General features: G+C 40.0%; 1 protein-coding gene and 1 long non-coding RNA gene across 2 annotated transcripts in view; one reads left to right on the top strand and one right to left on the bottom strand.

Annotated features, from left to right (window-relative positions):
* LOC125383631 overlaps positions 1 to 7910 on the bottom strand; it is a 14479-nt gene extending 6569 nt beyond the window's left edge. Inside the window, exon 1 of the long non-coding RNA XR_007222842.1 lies at positions 7866 to 7910. This is a non-coding gene — a long non-coding RNA (uncharacterized LOC125383631). The remainder of the gene's footprint in view (positions 1 to 7865) is intronic.
* A 9951-nt stretch (positions 7911 to 17861) lies between these two features.
* On the top strand, positions 17862 to 24320 carry LOC124141346 (carboxylic ester hydrolase LipN-like). Its single transcript, XM_046509330.2, has 7 exons — positions 17862 to 17939; positions 19237 to 19387; positions 20541 to 20657; positions 20915 to 21032; positions 21366 to 21429; positions 22202 to 22323; positions 23543 to 24320. The coding sequence occupies exons 2-7, from the start codon at positions 19238 to 19240 to the stop codon at positions 24196 to 24198; spliced, it is 1227 nt and encodes a 408-aa protein (XP_046365286.2). The 5' UTR covers positions 17862 to 17939; position 19237; the 3' UTR covers positions 24199 to 24320.
* Positions 24321 to 25732: the final 1412 nt, after the last annotated feature.

Below are 25732 nucleotides of genomic sequence, written 5' to 3'. Positions count from 1 at the left end.
CTCAGATGACAAATTGTTAAATTGGAATTATCCATCAAAGTAATCACACTTCCCGTGTGGTTAATTGTCTAAATCGGTCTGTAAATTTGTCAGCAATTGATGTAAACAGTTTCAATTAAAAGGGTTTAGTACCGTTATGATTTGTCTGTTTGGCCTTTAACTTGGCACTCAGCAATATGCCAGCTATATGACGGCGGTCAGTAAACAAGAGGTCTGTATCGCTCACCTGGATATTTACACAATCATGACAAAATATACAATTACTTTGTACATGTAAATAATACTGCAAATATTTTGGGGATCCGAACTGTGTCCAAGTTATAAACTCTTTTCGGCCCCGCCCCTCAACCCCTTGGGGGGTCAGCCCCATCATTTGAATCCTCACTACCGGAGAATGCTTTCAGTCGTTACTTCCCAATTAGTGGTTTAGTGAGTGATTGAGTTGGGTTTAACGCCGCTTTTAACAGTATTCCAGTTATATAACAGCGTGTCAGCTTAATGTGGGAGGAAAGCCCGAAGTGATGCAGGTCTTAGACGTTTACCACTTCGGTGAAACCCACGAGCACGGGTATGGTGCTGACAAACCTAGAAACATAATCGGGGCGAACCGGGATTCGAACCAACAATCATAGGTTTCTGGCGTGTCCAGGGACGCAACGCTGCACAGCGAATCGCGGCGCCTTAGACGACTGGGCCACCCGTGCCCCCTAGTGGTTTAGAAGAAGGAGTCGTCTGAAGAAATTGTGCAACACGTGCCACAACACATTGAACCAGACCAATCAGCGCCCCGATAACATCCCACAATGAGCGCCCCGATAACATCCCACAATGAGCGCCCCGATAACATCCCACAATCAGCGCAACACGTGCCACAACACATTGAACCAGACCAATCAGCGCCCCGATAACATCCCACAAACAGTGCAACACGTGCCACAACACATTGAACCAGACCAATCAGCGCCCCGATAACATCCCACAAACAGTGCAACACGTGCCACAACACACTGAACCAGACCAATGCGCGCCCCGATAACATCCCACAAACAGTGCAACACGTGCCACAACACATTGAACCAGACCAATCAGCGCCCCGATAACATCCCACAAACAGTGCAACACGTGCCACAACACATTGAACCAGACCAATGAGCGCCCCGATAACATCCCACAAACAGCGCAACACGTGCCACAACACATTGAACCAGACCAATCAGCGCCCCGATAACATCCCACAAACAGTGCAACACGTGCCACAACACATTGAACCAGACCAATCAGCGCCCCGATAACATCCCACAAACAGTGCAACACGTGCCACAACACATTGAACCTGACCAATGAGCGCCCCGATAACATCCCACAAACAGTGCAACACGTGCCACAACACATTGAACCAGACCAATCAGCGCCCCGATAACATCCCACAAACAGTGCAACACGTGCCACAACACATTGAACCAGACCAATGAGCGCCCCGATAACATCCCACAAACAGTGCAACACGTGCCACAACACATTGAACCAGACCAATGAGCGCCCCGATACCGTCCCACAAACAGTGCAACACGTGCCATTACACATTGAACCAGACCAATGAGCGCCCCGATAACATCCCACAAACAGTGCAACACGTGCCACAACACATTGAACCAGACCAATGCGCGCCCCGATACCGTCCCACAAACAGTGCAACACGTGCCACAACACATTGAACCAGACCAATGCGCGCCCCGATAACATCCCACAAACAGTGTAACACGTGCCACAACACACGTTTGCTTCGACACATTGGACTTCCGTTAATTATGTATAATCTCAGTTCATTAACTGACTAAAAATATATACACACGCTACAACCACACCACTTAGCGGCCGTATTCAGTTACAGGTAATTGAGAAAGAATTGACCATGGCCGGTCGTTGGCTGCTGGAACAATTTTCCGCCGTTTGAAATGCCATGGGAAAACATCAGTTCAAGCTGTGAATGTCAGGAATCTTCACACAGCAAAGTACAGTTAGGCTATTGGCACCACTTTCCATAATTCATGCTGAGATAATTTCGCTAAGTTATAGAGGACTCGCCTTGATGCTATCTGAACTTGCTCTCATCAAAGTGATTGCTATAATTTAAGATCAGTATACTTAATGATACTCAGATGACAAATTGTTAAATTGGAACTATTCATCAAAGTAATCACACTTCCCGTGTGGTTAATTGTCTAAATCGGTCTGTAAATTTGTCAGCAATTGATGTAAATAGTTTCAATTAAAAGGGTTTAGTACCGTTATGATTTGTCTGTTTGGCCTTTAACTTGGCACTCAGCAATATGCCAGCTATGTTACAACCCGTTTTGTAATAAAGTTGCAAAGTGTAATAATTATTACACTTTGAAACGATTCCAATGTTAGGTCAACTTTGCATTCAAAGTAGATATGATGACGACCAATCTTAACGTAAATACCGTTTGTGTTCCAAATTGAACTTATAAGCAAGTTATTGGTGCCAATTGAACACTTTCAGCATCATTCACCAAGTTTATTACACTTTGCAACTTTATTACAAAACGGGTTATTATGTGCATTTAACTTTGTAATAAGACTCTCAACCCGTTTTGTAATATTTATTACCCTTTGCAACTTTATTACAAAACGGGTTGTAACACAGCTATATGACGGCTGTCTGTAAACAAGAGGTCTGTATCGCTCACCTGGATATTTATGCAATCATCACAAAATATACATTTACTTTGAATATGTATAAAATACTGCAAGTAGTTTGTAATTTTGACTCTGTCAGCATTTAAAAGGGCTGGGTGGCAAATCTGACAGCATGAACGTGTATTTCTCTAGATACAAAAGTAGCATAAAGATCTGAACCGTTTCCATGTTATGATCCAGGATCTAAGTTTCCAGAGGCAAGGCTGGACCCCAGGGCGAATCCTGTTGGCATAAATGCATTATTCTCTTCATAACAAACAAATGTATACAATGTGTAATTTTTATTATAGGGTGGGGATAGTATCGGTTTGCATGTTATGGTCAAGGTTCTAGCCCCTATTGGAGTGCCGGACAGATGAACAGACGGGCCAGTCCTGGTAGCAATTGTAGATGTGGTTATATGGAGGGAATCTTAACTGTGTCCAAATTATAAACTCTTTATGGCCCCGCCCCTCAACCCCTTGGGGGGTCAGTCTCATCATTTGAATCCTCACCACCGGAGAATGCTTCAAACCAAATATGGTGATATCTATCTCTTAGTTCCAGAGAAGAAGTCGTTTAAAGCAATATAGCCAAATTACACCTAATTGGCCCCACCCCTCAGCCCCTTGGGGGTCAGACCCACCATTTATACAATTCTGAATCCCCACCACCTAGGGATGCTTCCAGCCTTACTTCCCAAATAGTGGTTTAGAAGAGGAAGTCGTTTGAAGAAATTGTTGACGTACGGACGACGGACGCCACGGTATGGCATAAGCTCCAAATTGTTTTATTCATTGCAAACTGAAAGGCCTTAGGCCCATAGTTCAACGTATTTACAAGGTATGGGTGTTTCTTCTAACAATGCATGATGTATGTACACTGCAATATTTTGTAATAAAGTAATATTTGAGGTTGACATGAGTATGCAAAACAAATTAATATTTGAGTAAGTTATAAACTTCTTTGGAATGTACGTGTTTCTTAATTGACGATGGAGTTTACACACAAGCATAACATGATACTCATTTTCTACAACATTAAGGTTACAAGATGTACAGATAGTGTTAGACTTATTACATATACCTTTATAGATCTTTAAATCATAATATCCTGCTCTGAACTGCGCTAGCGATACTCGAAGTTTTTGTATTGTAACAGATATTAGATATTCTTCGAGTATAAATTGTTGTTTGAAGTGAGAATAGGTATATGACTACATTTGCTATTTCTTAGTTTTTCCATCCACATTTGGTGAAAGCAATCTTTAGCTCTTTGGAGTAATAATGACATAAACATCTTGACATTTCCAACACCCAGATCCATCCATGCGTATCCAAGGCCTAAACTGAAAAGGGTGATTTTGATATTTGTTGCCCAATTATTTTTATTGCGTGAGTGACTGGCATTTTGATCCAGATAGAACAGCATGTTATAGGCTTTTGCTGGGTATCGCGTGGATGGAAGAGTCGTTAGTTTTTAACAATACTTTATGCAGCGCTTAAGCGAAAATATATACAATGGATTCCCCAAGCACAATACCATTTGGGGTGGAGGATCGAACCCCAATTACACGTTTACACGCATAAAGTTGAACTTTTTCTATACACTCATATTTTCTATAACCCCATATTTCTGATCCATAAAGTAAAATTGGCATTATCTTTGTATAAAAAAATTTGAAAGAATAAATTACAAGGCAGATTATCATATTTTAACAAACTTAGTAGGATTGACATCAACACTTTCTTAGCTTTAACAGATGTAGATTCTAGATATTTATTCCAACTCAAAGTCCTAGTAAACAATATTCCAAGGTAAGTATAAGATAAAACTACCTCTATATGTGCGTCTTTGTATATCCATTTCTCTAATTTTGATAGTTTCCTACTGCTTTTAAAAACAAGAACTTTAGTTTTATTTAGATTGACGGACAGTGACCTCTTGTTACAATATATTGATTTGACGTTGAAGACCAATTACCGAATCAGAAAAAAATCCTTCAGACCCGGTGAGCTAATAATCGAGTCTGGACCAGACAATCCAGTGATTAATATCATGAGCAATTGGGATCAATGACATGCATCAACAAAGTCAACGAGCCTGACCACCCGATCCCGTTAGTCGCCTCTTACGACAAGCATAGTCGCCTTTTATGCCTAGCATGGGTTGCTGAAGACCTATCCTAAAAAGGAGCTTCAGTGATCAGTGCCGTTATGAATCAGAAATACGAGGGTGATAGTGTATACTTGTAACGCGTCCCATGCACGCCTTTTTCAATATGTTTGTAGTCATTATTGGGTTTTATACTTAGCATCCAGCTTGTTAAGTACATATGCTTCAAAAGTTTAAATACAGTGACGAACTCCACATAACGAGACAATACTACTTCGAAGTGTCTTTATCCATCATTTCTATCTGTATATTTTTAACTATCATTGCTACTTTTTTATCTATTATTTCTATCTATCTATACATATTTATCTATCACTTCTGGGACTTTTGGTGGAGACAGGATGTTCTTTTCGCTCACTCGTCAGAAACGCGCTGTTTCCTTTTTAAAAAAAGCATACGTCCTTCCAAGAAAATGAAACGATCTCTTCCAAAGTTGCCCATCAAAGTTTGAAAATATCTCCAAATCCTCATTTCATCCCTTAATGAAGGCTGATCTCTTTTAAAACTAAATTAATGTGGCCACCATTGCTTGCAACGACGAATTGTTAGGCTATTCTGTCACATTTAGATGCAGTTTCAAACAGGTTTCAGGGACCCGATTGCTCTGTCAAAATCTAGCCTTATGCTTTGAGGTTTCCAAGAAGATGTCGAAACAACTACTGGGTACGTACAACGCTCCACCACATAAACTCATTTGAACGTAAACCTAGATACATTGGGCCAAAAAGACAGTTGAATTGAGTGAGTGAGTGAGTTGGGTTTAACGCCGCTTTTAACAGTATTCCAGTCATATCACGGCATGTCAAGCTTAATGTGGGAGGAAAGCCCGAAGTGATGAAGGTCTCCGACGTTTTCCACTTCGGTGAAACCCACGAGCACGGGTATGGTGCTGACAAACCTAGAAACATAATCGGGGCGAACCGGGATTCGAACCCACAATCATAGGTTTCTGGCATGCCCAAGGGACGCAACTCTGCACGGCAAATCGCGGCGCCTTAGACGAGTGGGCCACCCGTGCCCCCAAAAGACAGTTGAAAAAAAACATTTCCAAATTAAGTATGTTTTAGAATACTTAATAATAATAATATAGATAAGTGGTAGTGTACAACTTTCGCTATCACATGGTGTCAACAGTGATCTATTTATATACTTATCCACACTCATTTGCCTTTCAAATGTAATCTGTTTTAGCAGATCAAGATGATCGCCCTCCATACTCGCAAGACCTGGCACCAAGTGATTTCCTAAACTGAAAGAACACCTGACCCGTGAAGATCCGGGGTAGAATAGGTCTTCAGCAACCCATACTTGCCGTAAATGGCGACTATGCTTGTCGTAAAAGGCGACTAACGGGATCGGGTGGTCTGGCTCGCTGACTTGGTTGATGCATGTCATCAATCTCAAGTGCGTGGATCGACGCTCATGACGTCAAACAATGGATTGTCTGGTCCAGAATCGATTATTTTACAGACCGCCGTCATATAGCTGGAATATTGCTGAGTGCGGCGTTAAACAACAAACAAACAAGCAAACAAACAAACAACAGAAAGAACACCTTCGTGGAAAGTGCTATGACGACAGCGATGACCTCAAAGCTACCGTTAATGGTTTTTCAGGGTGGCTTCAGAAAACCTCTTCCTGGCGGGAATTGAAAAGCTTCACTATCGATATGAGAAGTAAAAAGGTAACTGTGCTTTAATATAAGTGTGTGAGTGAGTGAGTTGTGTTTAACGCCGCTTTCAACAGTTTTCCAGTTATATCTCTGCGTGTCAGCTTAATGTGGGAGGAAAGCCCGAAGTGATGCAGGTCTCAGACGTTTACCACTTCGGTGAAACCCACGAGCACGGTCATGGTGCTGACAAACCTGGAAACATAATCGGGGCGAATCGGGATTCGAACCCTCAATCATAGGTTTCTTGCGTGCCCAAGGGACGCAACTCTGCACAGCGAATCGCGGCCCCTTAGACGACTGCCGCCCCAAGTTTTCAAACCTTTTGAGTAAAACCACCACATTTCGCGTACCCAGTCAAACTACAGAAGCACACCATGCAAAGTGAATGAAAGATAAACAATGGGCAAATGTTTTCAACTAATTGTCAATTGATGATTGTTCAAATGACCTCAAACGAAGTCGATTGCAACGCGTGCATATGTTTATGCATATTCACCACAGTGGGATGACCGTTAAAGGGGCGTAATGTTACCTCGTTAAAATGCATTCATTTTGTTGTATTTAGAAGTATGAACCAGTATACGCGAAAGAGTCGAGTTCTACCCTGTCGCTACTCAAACGGTGGCCACGCAGTGAAACTACACCGCTAGCGCGTATTATGGCTCGCATCGCTCACATCGAAAGACCGTTTTCGTGGTCTGCCCGGCGAGCGGAAGGTCGGTGGTTCGATCCTCGGCAGCGTCGTACCAAATGACGATGGCGCTTGCTTTTGCCCTACCTGGTAACTTAAGGGGCTAAAACAAGGACTGGTCGTCTCGGAGTCAGTATACTGTGTCTGAGTGGGATATCCGCGTTAAATTGCGGCATGGTATCTCAGTGGGCTGGCACTATACGACCGGCTTTTGTCCAAACCTAAGCAGTCAGACAAATTCAGTTTCGAAACTTTCATAAGTTATGCTCACCAAAATGCCTCCCCTGAAATAATCCACTACGAAAATTGGTATTGGCTCTTAAATCTAGCATAGGTATGAGCTCACCGGTTAACAAACTATGTTGTCATGTTCCGTTCTCACTGAGGTACGCTGTGCTGAAAACTACTTTTGTATACGACTATATAAGTTGATAAAGTTTATTTTTTTAAACTCAACCATTCAAGCGTGGTTGTAACATATAAATCTTTATCAAACTTTTCATTTGAATTGAACCCACGATCCCATCTAAGATTTCAAAATATTTTTTTAAGTATCCGACTCTGGTTTGTTCACCTACAGAAAGTAACATATATGAATCTTTCATCCATGCATACAAAAGCACCTACCTTGTTTGCTGCTAACAGATTGTGTGATTGGGTCAATTTGCGCGGTTATTTATACACTAAACAAGTCTCATTATCCACTTACCAGGGGAAACGATTTGGTGAGTTAACTGTAATTAACTCCTGTGACAGCCCCGACACAACCAAAGGGATGCCTATTATCGATAATAATTCATGGTGACAAGCTCAATTGTGCACACACACCTAACACCCTTTACTCTCTATACAGCCTATTGGTATTTCACATTCAAACGTTATGGTACAGCAGGTCTCATGGAAAGAGTGTTACATGAATGCACTGAGTTGATTGTTGCAGGTTAATATTCCACATTGTGTTTTAGAATCATGTTTTCTGACCAGAATGAAGTTTCAGTTTTATATTCTACATTGAATTTTAGAATTATGTTTTCTGATCAGAAGGGGAGTTTTAGGTTTATAATATACATTGTATTTCAAAATGCTATATTCTGACCAGTAGGAAGTTTTAGGTTTATATTCTACATTGTATTTTAGAATGATGTATTCTGACCAGAAGGGGAGTTTTAGGTTTATATTCTACATTGAATTTTAGAATTATGTTTTCTGATCAGAAGTGGAGTTTTAGGTTTATATTCTACATTGTATTTTAGAATTATGTTTTCTGATCAAAAGGGGAGTTTTAGGTTGATATTCTACATTGTATTTTAGAATCATGTTTTCTGATCAGAAGAGGAGTTTTAGGTTGATATTCTACATTGTATTTCAAAATGCTATAATCTGACCAGAAGGAAGTTGCAGGTTTATATTCTACATTGTATTTTTGAATGATGTTTTCTGATCAGAAGGGGAGTTTTAGGTTGATATTCTACATAGTATTTCAAAATGCTATATTCTGACCAGGAGGAAGTTGCAGGTTTATATTCTACATTGTATTTTAGAATTATGTTTTCTGATCAGAAGGGGAGTTTTTGGTTTATATTCTACATTGTATTTTAGAATCATGTTTTCTGATCAGAAGTGGAGTTTTAGGTTGATATTCTACATTGTATTTCAAAATGCTATATTCTGACCAGAAGGAAGTTGCAGGTTTATATTCTACATTGTACTTTAGAATGATGATTTCTGATCAAAAGGGGAGTTTGAGGTTTATATTCTACACTGTATTTCAAAATGCTATATTCTGACCAGAAGGAAGTTGCAGGTTTATATTCCACATTGTATTTTAGAATTATGTTTTCTGATCAGAAGGGGAGTTTTAGGTTTATATTCCACATTGTATTTTAGAATTATGTATTCTGATCAGAAGTGGAGTTTTAGGTTTATATTCTACATTGTATTTTAGAATTATGTTTTCTGATCAAAAGGGGAGTTTTTGGTTGATATTCTACATTGTATTTTAGAATCATGTTTTCTGATCAGAAGAGGAGTTTTAGGTTGATATTCTACATTGTATTTCAAAATGCTATAATCTGACCAGAAGGAAGTTGCAGGTTTATATTCTACATTGTATTTTTGAATGATGTTTTCTGATCAGAAGGGGAGTTTTTGGTTGATATTCTACATTGTATTTTAGAATCATGTTTTCTGATCAGAAGTGGAGTTTTAGGTTGATATTCTACATTGTATTTCAAAATGCTATATTCTGACCAGAAGGAAGTTGCAGGTTTATATTCTACATTGTACTTTAGAATGATGATTTCTGATCAAAAGGGGAGTTTGAGGTTTATATTCTACACTGTATTTCAAAATGCTATATTCTGACCAGAAGGAAGTTGCAGGTTTATATTCCACATTGTATTTTAGAATTATGTTTTCTGATCAGAAGGGGAGTTTTAGGTTTATATTCCACATTGTATTTTAGAATTATGTATTCTGATCAGAAGGGGAGTTTTAGGTTTATATTCTACATTGTATTTTAGAATTATGTTTTCTGATCAAAAGGGGAGTTTTTGGTTTATATTCTACATTGTATTTTAGAATCATGTTTTCTGATCAGAAGAGGAGTTTTAGGTTGATATTCTACATTGTATTTCAAAATGCTATAATCTGACCAGAAGGAAGTTGCAGGTTTATATTCTACATTGTATTTTTGAATGATGTTTTCTGATCAGAAGGGGAGTTTTTGGTTGATATTCTACATTGTATTTTAGAATCATGTTTTCTGATCAGAAGTGGAGTTTTAGGTTGATATTCTACATTGTATTTCAAAATGCTATATTCTGACCAGAAGGAAGTTGCAGGTTTATATTCTACATTGTACTTTAGAATGATGATTTCTGATCAAAAGGGGAGTTTGAGGTTTATATTCTACACTGTATTTCAAAATGCTATATTCTGACCAGAAGGAAGTTGCAGGTTTATATTCCACATTGTATTTTAGAATTATGTTTTCTGATCAGAAGGGGAGTTTTAGGTTTATATTCCACATTGTATTTTAGAATTATGTATTCTGATCAGAAGTGGAGTTTTAGGTTTATATTCTACATTGTATTTTAGAATTATGTTTTCTGATCAAAAGGGGAGTTTTTGGTTTATATTCTACATTGTATTTTAGAATCATGTTTTCTGATCAGAAGAGGAGTTTTAGGTTGATATTCTACATTGTATTTCAAAATGCTATAATCTGACCAGAAGGAAGTTGCAGGTTTATATTCTACATTGTATTTTAGAATGATGTCTTCTGATTAGAAAGGGATTTTTCGGTTTATATTCTGCATTGTGTTTTAGAATGATGTTTTCTGATCAGAAGGGGAGTTTTTGGTTGATATTCTACATTGTATTTTAGAATGATGTTTTCTGATCAGAAGGGGAGTTTTAGGTTGATATTCTACATTGTATTTCAAAATGCTATATTCTGACCAGAAGGAAGTTGCAGGTTTATATTCTACATTGTACTTTAGAATGATGTTTTCTGATCAAAAGGGGAGTTTTAGGTTTATATTCTACACTGTATTTCAAAATGCTATATTCTGACCAGAAGGAAGTTGCAGGTTTATATTCCACTTTGTATTTAAGAATTATGTTTTCTGATCAGAAGGGGAGTTTTAGGTATATATTACGCATTGTATTTTAGAATTATGTATTCTGATCAGAAGTGGAGTTTTAGGTTTATATTCTACATTGTATTTTAGAATTATGTATTCTGATCAGAAGTGGAGTTTTAGGTTGATATTCTACATTGTATTTTAGAATCATGTTTTCTGATCAGAAGGGGAGTTTTAGGTTGATATTCTACATTGTATTTCAAAATGCTATATTCTGACCAGAAGGAAGTTGCAGGTTTATATTCTACATTGTATTTTAGAATGATGTTTTTTGACCAGAGTGAAATTTCAGTCATATATTCTACATTGTATTTCAAAATGCTATATTCTGACCAGTAGGAAGTTTTAGGTTTAAATTCTACATTGTATTCCAAAATGCTATATTCTGACTAGAGAAGGATGCGAGCCTTCGGACAGCCTTGAATGCGATTCCGTCCTGAAAAGCCTGTCACGTCAGCAACACCAGAAATGTTCCTGAGAATCAATTTTATGGTGTTGACCGACGGTCGAGTGGCTAAACGTCATAGCACGAGCTCAGTACGCATTTCCCACGATAGAGTACGTTCCATCATCACAGAGCCTCTGGCTGTGATGAAAGTATCAGCTGTTTGTAATGTAATGTTAATTAATTGCGCTCTTGTAATGGCCTTGTCATTACAGCTAAATATACGCCATTATCCCCCCCCCCCCCCCCCCCCCCCTTCCCCCTAACTGTATATATTACATATTTAGCATGGAATGGGCTTATTGACGACATAAATACATTGTTATTTGGTTATAATGCGCGCAAGAACAGCATGTTTTACAGAGATTAATGAAATGCTAGTTAATTAACAGTCAGTAAAAGCTAGTCATATACAGAGGTTAACACAGATTTGGTATAAGCGATAGTATTTGTCAAACGAATATTCAAACTATAATACTGTTTATCCCCGGGGCTGTAAAAAATCACACCTCCCAGAACTCTCAGCCGAAACTTTTTTCTCTGTCTCTGACAACCACTGGAATGAATGCCAGTCTGACTCCGTCGCCCCATGTTATGACCGGAAGTCCGCATGAGATGTCTCGGGGAGTTGTTCCGTTCTCTTTGCAAGGCCATCAACAAGTCTTGCGATGACTCAGGGTTAAGTCATCGTCCTTTATAGTGAGTGAGTGAGTTGGGTTTAACGCCGCTTTTAACAGTATTCCAGTTATGTCACGGCGTGTCAGCTTAATGTGGGAGGAAAGCCCCAAGTGATGCAGGTCTCAGACGTTTACCACTTCGGTGAAACCCACGAGCACGGGTATGGTGCTGACAAACCTGGAAACATAATCGGGGCGAACCGGGATTCGAACCCACAATCATAGGTTTCTGGCGTGCCCAAGGGACGCAACTCTGCACAGCGAATCGCGGCGCCTTAGACGACTGGGCCACCCGTGCCCCCCGTCTTTTATAGACACTCACTTATCTGCCTTCAGCACGTGCATCAGAAGTTTTGTGTGATTCACGAGACTTTAAGTTTTAGGAGTGGTGGGTTGATTTGGTGAATGAAAAGTTTCTTTCCTTGTTTTAAAAAAAAAGTTATTTATATTAAAACAAAAGACACATTTCATCGCCCGAGTAACTCTCCATTCCTTGAAAATAATGGAACCGAGGGCCCGTAGGTTAGTTAATGGTAAATGACATGTCAATGAACAAAATAAAATCGTTTCTTAAATTCTGGAATACAGGCTTATTCGTTGATTTGCATTGTGAACGGAGATAAGCCAAGAGTGTTTTGAATTAAATTTAAAAGTAGAAATCTATGATAACGTATTAAAAATAATTAAAGGCAGCAAATGTTAATAAACACGAACAGCCTTGAATTGTTTCATCGTATAGTACATCTGACAGAGTGTGGGGGTTAACATTTAAAGTGATATTTCCGCCATAGTGTAACTTGAACGAGTTTAATACAGAATTAGTTTTATACATATGTCGTCAAAGTACAGTACAATCCTCTAATATTATATCACATAAATACTTAAAAAATAGTTGGGGAACATAAACACACTCTTTTAGAAAAGGATACAAAATAAAAAGCATGCTATATGTTGCCAGCAACCAAAGTTAAGTCCTATTCGAGCGTTCGCACGTCACGCTGAAAACCTGGGTTCGATTCCCCAGATGGATACAATGTGAGAAGCCAATTTCTGGTGTCCCCCGCCTTGATATTGTTTGAATATTGCAAAAGCGGCGTCAAAACCAACTCCCTCACACACACACTCAAAACCAATCATTGTCATTATGCGGCTGACAGTTTTTCTACAAAAATGAACGCGTTTAGCTCCGACCTTTGAAAACTTAAAACCATTTTCAAGAGACGATAGATGGATATTATTCAAAGATAATTGCAGTTGCCATTCAATAGTATGCATGTTTTTAAAACAAAAAGAAATATTAAAATAATCCACAAAAGAAGGTCCATCAATTGATTCATTCAAATCTTCCATGAAGTTTAAATCTTAATGCTAAACAATGTGATGGACAGGATACTGCCCTGTTGGACACCCTGATCCTGATTATAATCATCAAACAAGGTCGAACTCATACGAACTTAAAATTGACTGTCTGAAAAAAACGGATATGTTTAATTATTTTTGTTACACGATCTATATATGGGGCATGCCGTGGATAAGGCCACGTATTCCCCGTCGCAGTTAGCATACTTAATTTAATTGGTGCCCTCAGAGATGCCATATTCTAACGGCAGAACTTCGTCCCATGTCCAAACCTTTGACATCTAAAGCATCAGAGTGGATTTGGTACATATACCCGCACTCAGATATTGAAGTATTCAGCATTTATATGATTCGGAACAGCAGAAAAGTGCAAACGTAAAAAGATACGTCTTTCATTCAGTAATAGTCCCATTCATTTTAGTTTTGGTTTCTCTCTTTACAGTGGTTACACCTTGTGTTTTCAGATCACCTGCAATTTCCTCACTCATGCCGGGAAGACATGTCTCTGCAGGACTTCAGTGTCTTCTGTACTGAGACAAGAACCTGAGTATTCACAGACTCTTCAAACTCAACAGATCTGACAGATTGTTACCTCTGTGCATGTTCCACTTACAGTGAACTACTTTGGAGGCGAGCAGCATTCTTTACCGTTACCAGCAATTCTTTATTCTTTTTTGAGTTAGGATGAATTCACTGAACTGTATCAAATAAAAAACAGCTTTCTAGAATACGCATGTTTGATTTCAACAATAAGGGCGTATGCCCACACCAAACCTTTTGAAAAACAAGTAGAGTTGCCCTTTATTCCCCAAAGGTTAGAAATACTATATAACGAACATAAAGGATGTAAAATACTTTGTTCAAATTTAGTGAGTAATATGATAATAAATAAGATATAACCATCATCATTATGTACTTTAAGCGATGTTGAAGTTGAATTTATTATCCATCTGTTATTTGACTGTACACTTGTAAACTGTTGTGGCACAGCTTGATGAAATGGATAGAAAAACGTATTGACATAAAATTGGAAATAAATAAGCAAAAAGTCATATTTGGATTAACTTAAAACGAAATGACGTGCTAAACGTCATTTTCATTCTAACTAAATTAAACATCTACAAAAGCAAACGTACGAATCGCTTACCGAATTTGAATGGTCTCAAGACAATGTTTCAATTTCAACAATTGGATTGACCATCCCATTTAGTTTATGACCTTCTGGTCCTCATGTCACAATCTGTTTACATAGGTAATATTGATCCAATATCCAATGTTTACACACTAATAATATGTACGTAACGTAATTAAATTGTCCATAAAAAAATTGTCAAGGCTATTCCTGGTACCAGTGCCCTCAACCATCTCGTCCCCCACCGGCACCGGCGCACAACCGTACGACTAGCAATAGGGTGTTGGGGACGCATTCTCTCCCGTGTCCATACGGGGCATTTAACAAGAAGTGACCCACCACGATGGCGTGTGACATTTTTCACTATTTCGACGCCCTTGGAAATAGAAATTAATTACTACGGGTTACCATCAGCAGATATGTAGATAACTATAAACCATGGCCAAAAATTACCATTTTGTGGTACTGCTTCTTCAGACAAAGAAACAGAGTTTACTTGTCAACGTTTGTAATTATTTGATGAACCAGATTGATTTTGTTAAGAAATGGTGTATTTTATATGCCTTTGTATACCTGTTCCCACCCGTTAACCAGAGTCAAATGGGACGATGTCACAGAAGAAGCGAACCTGCAACAAAATACTCCAGATATAAGGACATGAATAACTATGACAACCTCATGTAAAAGAACAAGTGACACCCTTCTTAAGAAATACAGCATCCGGGGTCTCCATGTGTCACCAGACTGGCCCATGTACCACCTCATTGTTTTGGAATTCAAGTTGTCCATGGATTGACCAGCCGATCGATAGAATCTGGCCAATTCTACCACCCGTTTAGGTAAGGGTTGAAGTAGATTATTGGGTAAAACGGTAGGAATATATCCATATCAAAATAAGAGAGGTATATTTCATTTTTGTATATCCATATTTTTTCAAATTTCTGGCATTTAAAATAGAATTGTCATTTGATAACAATACTTCGTTTATATGTACAACATGCTGCTGGTTGCATGTTATCCCACTCGTCTAGGTGTCTGTGTCCAAATTACGCTGACACTCACGATATAGTGAGATAAACAAGATACTGTGCAAAGCTGAAACTCAACAGTTTAGACTAACAAGCTTTGCGCTCAGACCACTGAAAAGGTCTATATATGAGTGTTTGTACATACAGGTACGATGTATTTATAGCAATGAATCAAATGTTGGTCAAGATATGTTTGAGCCAAGATATGTTCGATCACATGACCGTTCTGTAAATATACGGGTGAGCGACCGGGGAACATTTTCATATGGAGACTTATTGAAGTTATGGGACGGATAGTCCGTCAAACGTTATCAGTGCGGGAAGATTATAAGCCAATAGTTTATCTATTTCTGGTTTATTGCTTTTTCCTAACAAACATAACAGTTTATGTACAATTGAAGGTCGAAACAAGAACATTTGAAAATGTTATTATGTTCAGCATGATACTAGAGCGTACATTTTGACTTCAGGCGAGCCTGTGCCTATTTGTGCAAAGACATGTTGGGCAAGGCGAGTCGAGTTACTTCCCTTTATCTTGTGGTCCCACTCTGTTGCCGGAGTCAGCCTAATATATACTTGTGAATTAAGGCTAGACAGTGAAGTTCTAAATTAAAGACGAAGATCATATTTCTGAATTGATTTAATACTTACTAAGTTATAACTCGCACGAGAAAACAAATTCATGAATGTGACATGATTTACTTACTACTTTTACTTTTTTATTCAAATTGTGCGAGTGGTGGATGCTTTCGCGTACACCTGATGTCATCACTGATTTTGAGTGATCCATTCATTTCATTTTCACCACTATTTTGACTTTTGGAAACTGTTTCGGCTGATGGGAGCAAGAGTTGCGTCTCAGGCGCCACAATTAGATGTGCAGAGCCAGAAACCTTTGAATGGGGGTTCGAGTTCCGACTATGTTTCCAGGTTTGTCAGCACCATACTCGTGGGTTTCACCGAAGTGGTAAACGTCTGAGACCTGCATCACTTAGGGCTTTCCTCCCACATTAAGATGACACGCCGTGATATAACTGGAATACTGTCAAAAGCGGCGTTAACCCCAACTCAATCACTCAATCGCTCTTTGATAAAATACACGATAATGATATTGATTACTATGTCATTGTGCTATTTGATAAATAAGCTTAAAAAATATAATATAACGGACCCAACCTTAATTTGAACGCAAATACTATAAATTTGAATATTTCAGGAATAGCTAAAGAAAAGTACCAGTTTACCACATCCCAAATGTTCCTAAAAGTTTAACGAATTAAATAGTCATCACTTTATGAGTTCTGCTTCCGAAATTAATCGTGGCGGAAGGAGACCGATTACGTTTGCGTATGGCTTGCCTAAGTCCGTTTGAGCTGGGATAAATAACTTGTCCTTATTGAACAAGCCTTCAGAAGCCGGGGGATACATACCTCACTCCCATTCTTCATGGTACAGTCTGTGGAGATTATTTATTTGTTTCAGCATTGAAGGTATTTCATTTATTTACAACACAACTCCTCCCATGTGTGTACCAAGCTACGGTGACCTCTTCTGGGTGCTTGATAACCCACGTTTCACCCAAATGAAACTGACAGGCCATGATATAACTGTAATACTGTTGAAAGCTTCGTTTAAACAAACTAACTCGCAATGAAACTGCGACCATTGTATGGATACAATGTGAGACTGACATTCTTTCCAACATCTCTACTAAAACTGGTTATCACAACTTCCCTACATTTCCCATCCCTGAATCAGACTTGTGGGTTCGAATCCCGATTCACCCTGATTATGTTTCTAGGTTTGTCAGGACCATATCCGTGTTCGTGGGTTTCACCGAAGTGGAAAACGTCCGAGACCTGCATCACTTCGGGCTTTCCTCCCATATTGAGCTGACACGCCGTGATGTAACGGGAATACTGTTAAAAGCGGCGTTAAACCCAACTCACTCACTCTTTAACTGCTATCATATAATTAATACCATCTGAGGGTGCCCATGAACAAAATGCCTTATGTGGAAAGGGTGGGTACCGGTACATAACACGTGTCACCAAGACATGACTGAGAGGATTGTTGCCATCAACAGCTGATTCGTTTAGTAAACGATTATAACTGGTCTCCGTATTTCAGCCGGACCACTGCTGACATTGGCGTAAAACAACATTCAATCACTTCATAATTAATACAGCTAACCTCTAAACCCTTGAATGAAGAAATACCAAGTATTGTAAACTTTACCATTTCATCGACTGCGGTTTAAAATAAGTCATATGACCACAACGTAAACTTGCCACTCAATCGCGACTCAATCGCTCACTGAATGTGCGTACCGAAAACTCAAAGTCCGCTGACCTAGAAGCAGAGTACACACCAGCTGCAGGCGATCTTACACAACACCCAGACACCACAGCAGGTAAAATCTTACTTTCTAGTGTTCGATATGCTAAATAATGTTCACTAACCTTTTGTCTAAACGTTGAACGCACCTCTCCTTTCATCCGTGACCACAGGGAAATTTAAATTGTCTGACTAGATGTATGTGATATGTTATCATGAATTGTTATTGTCATTGTAATGTGCTCACATACAAAAGTCAGTTTCGGAGGTGTATGTACACACATCTGCAAACTGGACAAGAACCGGCGTATACATGTCGATCGCAGTAGGATTTTGATTACGGGACAACCTTAACACGAGTGAGTGAGTTGGGTTTTTAACGCCGCTTTTAACAGTATTCCAGTCATATCACGGCGTGTCAGTTTAATGTGGGAGGAAAGCACGAAGTGATGCAGGTCTCAGACGTTTACCACTTCGGTGAAACCCACGAGCACGGGTATGGTGCTGACAAACCTAGAAACATAATCGGGGCGAACCGGGATTCGAACCCACAATCATAGGTTTCTGGCGTGCCCAAGGGACGCAACTCTGCACGGCGAATCGCGGCGCCTTAGACGACTGGGCCACCCATGCCCCCCAACCTTAACACGAATACACAAATATTCAACAGTCCATGACTTATGGCGAGACGATTTCTGGACCCGATTTCTCGAAACAAACTTAAGTTCAAAGACTGACTTAAGTCTGAGTTTTTACTCAAATTTGAGATTTGAGTAAAAACTTAAGTTTGTTTCGAGAAATCGGGGCCTGACAGTATCGCATGGGACACACATAAAAATACATGTCTAACTTCAACTAACTTTAAAACAATTTGAAAACCTGATCGGATTTCATTGTCGTAATTAAAGACAAAACAATAAAATTCGATCAGATTTTCAATTATGAATACACATTGCCATTTTTAAAAAGTGGTCAAATTCAAATGTTAGATTTTAAATTGTTTAAATAATTCTTGACATTTCTGGACATGGGAAAACCAATTAGACATTAGAAAATTCGACAATGTCCGGACTAGTACAAGCAACACGCACGCACGCACGCACGCACGCACACACGCACGCACGTATACGCACTAGCTTTTCCAGGCAACATTCACGGTCAAAACGTTGTATTTTTAAACTAAATATTCATGTCAGTTCCAAAAATAAATCTCTGCAATTTTCAAGGAAACGCCAAAGGGGCATTATCTATTACCAACTGCTATCTGAGTGTACTTTCAACGTAAATAATTGCTAAAACCAAGAAGATATCTACCCGAGTCAACGTTAGCAGAGCGCTTATGACACGTATGACTGTGGTAATCTCTGTTGCAGGATGGGTAAATGTGGTACCGCACTGTTTGTGGTAAGCGGCGTCTTGCTGGCAGGTCTTGGTTATATGTTGTACACACCTCTACCTGATCACCTGGGCAACCAGTGGCAGCTCAAGACGATGTTTGCCAAGATAAAGCTCAGTTTCGTTGTCGTAAGTAGACCAAACCCAATACAATGTATCCAGGAACTATATCTGATTAAGAGGGTTGAACACACCTTTCAACTGATTTTGTTAATGTGACAAGGCATTTGTTTCATACTTAAAGAAAAGTCCAAAGCGATGCAAGTCTTAGATGTTTAACATCAGGGGTCGTAATCTGTGCGAATCAAGAATCGAAACCCACGATCAGCGGATCACGTTTCAGATAAGGGACATAACTCTGCGGTCAAAAGCTGAGATTATATCCCGCTAGTGACCGGGTTGTTGTTTAGCCTTGGGACCAACAATGTTTACAGGTCTTTACAAAGTGGGCGGTCAGGTAGCCTAGTGGATAAAGCGTTCACTCGTCACGCCAAAAGACCCGGATTCGATTCCCGACATGGGTACAATGTGTGAAGCCCATTTCAGGTGTCCCCCGCCGTGATATTGCTGGATATATTGCTAAAAGGCGTAAAACCATACTCACTCACTCACAAGAGTACAGTACATACACCCTGTGCACTCAAACGAACCCACTCGTGCGATGGTAAATGACCAGAAACGTACATACACTCCAAACACTAGTATCAAAACGTGTGGTGTCACTATAGGCAATTGAATGTGCCTCTGTCCACCATCAGGGAATGGGTACCCGGTATGTGACGTAGATGTAAAACACTCCAGCGCCCGTAGGCAGCTTTGGTTGTATACTTCCCAGGGAGTTGAGAATGATAACTGTTATGCAAACGGATCCACTAGTCGGAGAACAGATAGAACCGCATTTCAGCAGATACTAGTAACTGGATACCTGCGGTATATATATATATATATATATATATATATATATATATATATATATATATATATATATATATATATATTATAATAATTTAGATTAATGATGGCACACATAACACTGCTTGGCCATCAGAGCAGATAACACGCAGTCACTTCGGTCACAAGCTGAAGCATGTTTGGTACAGGATATGTTTGTTGTCACTGAGAACATGCCTAAAATGTCCAGGAATCATTTTCGTTTTTTTTGGCTAAAATAGAAAACATTTCACCCAGGAAGAATATCTGCCATGCCAAAAATCTTTCAATTAAATGGCTTCCAAAGAAAGTATATCAGTATTATTGCACACTCTGCTTTTTGTTCTGGAAGTCTGAACTGTTTTATCAACTTGGCCTGAGTGGGAAAGACAGGACCGATGTTATACGGGGCAACATTAACTACCTCATGACATCGCCGCCATCACAGGAGGAACAAGCAGCACTTGAGGTAACCGCGTCCTGTTTCCAGGACCTTCTGTTTACTTTGAAGACTACAGTTAACAACGATTTTGTAGTAAATAATACGGGGCTAAGGGGGGTCACGGTGTATTCCACCTTCGATTATCACCCACGGACCCTGATGGTTTTATGAAGCGGTCAGTATATCTCCCCATATTGTCTGTGGGTCTGATTTCTACCCCCTCCCTTGTCCTTGCAATTGGCCAGCCTCTCCGATCAAACCTTGAATTGCTTACTTGGTTTCAGATTTACGACACAGAATTGAATGGAGTCCCAGTAAGGGTCTATAAACCCAAGTCAGCCACAGGGGCACTGCCTGGATTGGTGTATTACCATGGCGGTGGCTGGGTAGTCCTGAACATTCGTAAGTATAATATTATGTCTATGTGTTGTCGCTCTGTGAAATATCTTTATGGATATAGTCATTTTGTCAGAGTGGTAATTAATCCCTGAGCTGGTTTGTTTTTATTCAGTTTCCTGCATTTGTGTGCAGTAACATCACTTTTATCCAGACCTCATTGTCCGGAGATCGGAGAATCATAAATAGCATTGATGTAGATATACGTAGAATTCCCACACATAAACGGTCTGGAAGGTCTGTTACTGGAATGTGTGTGAAGTGGATTGACGAGGGTCGGTACCATGGATTCCACTGTGTTCTTGATACACACATAAACCATGCATATGTTGTTTCCAGCTGCCTACGATGCTCCTTGCGTCCACATCGCCCGCACAGCCAACATCATCGTCATATCCGTCGAGTAAGTCGGGACCTGTGAGTGATCGAGTGAGCGAGTGGGGTTTAACGCCGCTTTTAACATTATTCCAGTTATATCAGGGCGTGTCAGCTTAATGTGGGAGGAAAGCCCGAAGTGATGCAGGTCTCAGACGTTTACCACTTCGGTGAAACCTACGAGCACGGTATGGTGCTGACAAACCTAGAAACATAATCGGGGCGAACCGGGATTCGAACCCAGGATCATAGGTTTCTGGCGTGCCCAAGGGACACAACTATGCACAGTGAATCGCGGCGCCTTAGACGACTGGGCCACCCGTGCCCCCTCGAGACCTTTAAAAAAAGAAGAAAATGACTGGCACAAACATGACATTGTTGCAAGGTGTTTTAATTTTAAAAATATTTAGGCTCACAGTTTGAAATAAAAAATATCTCGTTTTGCTAAAACATAACAGCTAATCTTGGTATAAAAAATCCCAGGAACACCAACAATGTCAAATGGTCGGTCGCTTATCTGCCACATATGTACCCCCATCCCCACCTCACCTTCGTGTTTGCGGGCGAACCCTAAGATTCTACCCGTTAACTTATATTATGATTATTGACCTTGTCAGAACTATGTCTAAATGAAAGTTAACGCAGGCGGTTTTATGTGAACCGGCGCACTGTTCAGAGTTGTGTCCCTTGGCTATTAAGATGTCATTCTCCGAAAAAGAGAGATCTACACGTGTTTCTAAGGCTCTGTAAAAATACACGAATCTCCCAATAACATTATAGCAATAACTTCATTTCGCCAGGTACCGCTTGGCCCCAGAACATCCATTTCCTGCTGGTTTTGATGACTGTCTCCAGGTGGCGCTGTATGCGTTGAAACAAGGTCGTGACCTCGGTCTTGACCCGACCAGGGTCGCAATAGGAGGTAAATGTCATGGTCACCGATTGTTTGCAGGGGACTCGGGGACACATGGCGGTGCAGTGACGTAAACCGATACTAATACAGTAAACTACGGTTATAACGAACACAAAGGGACCACTAATTTTAGTTCGTTATAACTGAAGTTCGTTATAAGCATATATACAGCATAACTACAGCAAATGTTGGACAAAAAAGTAAGTTCGTTATATCCGTCAGTTCGTTATTAGCGTGTTCGTTATAACCGTACTTTACTGTATAGCTTCTTGAGCTCTGAGCAGCATGCCTGCAAGTGTCTGGAATAAGATGGTTTCTATTTCTGTAGGTTTAGTATTCCTGGACCACAAGCCATGTAGGTCCCCAGTTATCTTGATTGCTGTTAAGAGGCAACTAAATAAAGCCAGTGTTCGGGCTGTTGTTGATTTCAATCACTGGTTTGTAAGGCCGCCATCCCAGAGTTGAAATTTTGCTTAATGCGGTGCAAGGGGGTTAACTGATTTTAAAATCCAGTTTCCACCCTTGCCGACCTAGGCTGGAATTCCGGGGTTACATTTTGGCTGGACAAATGCATAATCCAATCAAAATCGCGTAACGAAATCAACATCTAGTTCGTAACTGCCGTGCAGATTTCGGTCGATTGCAGGACTTGCAAAGCATGTGTACCGTCAACTTAGCGTCAATAGATATTTTCCAATTATTTTCACGTTTTTAATCAAGGTGCTCACGTGATTTGATGCACTTCGCGAAGTAAGACTCGTTTTATTACAGTATAGATCTTGATTAGCCATCAGATCGACTTCCCTCGGCGTCACCCTTTGCAAATGCATCTAATTGGTCAATAGGAGGGACATGGAAGGGACATAACTCGTATTAGCCACTAGTGCCGCTACAATCGAACACAGAAATTCCGGTCGAGTTCGGCAAGGGTGGAAACTAAAATTTTACTGTCGGTTAATTCCCTTGCCTTGGGAAGATGAATGCGGGGATAAACAACAGACAAATCAGTTAACTTTCATGGCGATTAGTTCAGGCAAGAAGCAACTCTAACGTTAAAAATCGCCCAATCTTTGGAAATAAAGGAACATTTTTCACGGAAAAAAACAAAAGCTTGATTTTCAACTTTTTCAAGTCTCACATTGATTAATCACAAAATTGGAACATGTGACGATTTCATTGTCCGTTTCTCCACATATTGTTTTGAATCAAAGATTCCAATTTCTCCTAGGTGACAGTGCCGGTGGCAATCTGGCTGCAGCAGTTTCCTTGAAGCTGAGAGACCAGATGATAAAACCAGCTCCAAAGTCACAGCTCCTAATCTACGGAGTATTCCAAATGTGTGACAAATCTCTGCCATGCATGAAACTGCGTGAGAAATATGAGAACACCGCGGCGATGTCTGTCTTCTTCCATAGTGCCTATTTCAATTTAACAAAGACCCAAAGTGAGCTCTTAATGGCCAGGAAGTACTCGACACCGGAATTGGTGCAGAGATGTACTAAACTCGTCGATTACAAACTACTCCCGAAAGAGTTAATTCCAGATGGCTACGAACCGGAAGTTACTCTGGCAAGCTCTGTAACCGATGATGTCAAGTATATCAGCAGACTTATGAGTGATACCAGGGTGGCACCGCTGATGGAGGAGGATCTGAAGAATCTGCCAACTTCTCTGGTTGTGGCTGCGGAATGGGACCAACTACGTGACGAGAGCTTCATCTTTGCTGAGAGACTGAAGCATGCTGGGAACAAAGTCCAGCTTCTGTACCTGTCGGACTCGTTTCATGGAATCTTGAATGCATTTGATTTTGAGAAGTTTGGGTTCGATGCCGGTCCAAAAATCATGAGCAGTATTGTAGATTTTATCAACAAAGAACTGAAATGATAGCACATTGTAATCACTCATAAATATTTTCATAAGTACACAGTGATTTTCTATATGTTTTTTTTGTAATTTTATACAGAAGGAATAAAATCCATAAGGCTTGAAATCAAAGCTTCAACAAATCGATCACTTGTTTTCTATTTGCTATAGCGCTACAAATGACTATGATGGAAATAGTGAGTGAGTGAGTTGGGTTTAACGCCGATTTTAACAGTGTTCCAGTTATATCGCGGCGTGTCAGCTTAATGTGGGAGGAAAGCCCGAAGTGATGCAGGTCTCAGATGCTTACCACTTCGGTGAAACCCACGAGCACGGGTATGTTGCTGTCAAACCTTGAAACATAATCGGGGCGAAACGGGATTCGAACCCACAATCATAGTTTTCTGGAGTGCCCAAGGGACGCAACTCTGCACAGCGAATCGCGGCGCCTTAGACGACTGGGCCACACGTGCACCCCTGATGGAAATAGACGTAATTGCAAACAGACAGGCAGACAGACGTTATTGTAGCAGAGAACCCGTAGTACACACAGAATACTTGTCAAAATTTCTTGGACATAATTGGTCCCTTTTGTCATTATACCAAACAATAATACAGAATATGATATTCATCTTCGGACACCATACATCTTTTACATAAAACTTCATCAATGCTCTGATTAATAACCCAACTCACTTACTGGAAACCTAAATTATTCCATCCACTTAAATTGAGTGATAATTCTTCTGTAAGCATGTGATTCTACCTGTAGTAAATACTATTCACAATCCAACAGTGACTTGAAGGTTCTATACATGGGTCATGAAGTATACCCTGCCAGTCCTGGGTTGCACAATCATTAATACTTTGTTGAAAGGCCAATGTAAAGAAAGCATTGTCGCCGATTGTTCGTGCGATATTGTGTGGTCAGTGAATATAGCATTACAACTCAGTATTGAACAGTATTTCATTAGGCGTAAATAGGTGAGGTGAGGTGAAATGGGGTTTAACGTCGCGTCCAAGATTATTGCACTTATATAGCTACGTGCATGTACGTGTGTGTGTTTGTGTGGCTTGCTTGTACTAGTCCGGACTGATGCCGATTTATAGTGCTAGCTCACTGAAATACCATGCCGCAGTTTAACATGAATACCCCACTCAGACACAGTATACTGACTCCGATCCGACCAGTCCTTGTTTTAGCCGCTTAATGCCGGGCGCCAGACAGGGTAACAACAAGTACAATCTTTTAACGTCTTTTGGGATGACGCGGCGGGGGATCGAACCCCTGACCTTCCGCTAAACCACGAAGTCTTAATGTCCACGTGGGAACCATCTACTGATTACATCAACGATACCAGGTCACAACAGCATGGCTTCTCTGATTCTTAAAGAATGTAACAGGTGACAGGTATACCAGATGGAAGATGCGAAAGAGGTTGTGCCTCATCTTAGAAGGCTAACTTTTAAAGAATATATGAATAAAATTACCGAAAGAAATGACACAGCAGAAATTCTTGAAAAAGATTTCTTTATTGTTCCAAAACATAGATTT

This window comes from Haliotis rufescens, unplaced genomic scaffold, assembly GCF_023055435.1.
Source record: "Haliotis rufescens isolate VD_foot unplaced genomic scaffold, xgHalRufe1.0.p SCAF_25, whole genome shotgun sequence".
NCBI lineage: Eukaryota > Metazoa > Mollusca > Gastropoda > Lepetellida > Haliotidae > Haliotis > Haliotis rufescens.
Note: the sequence above shows the minus strand (reverse complement) of the source record. Positions and strands in the feature narration are given on the sequence as shown.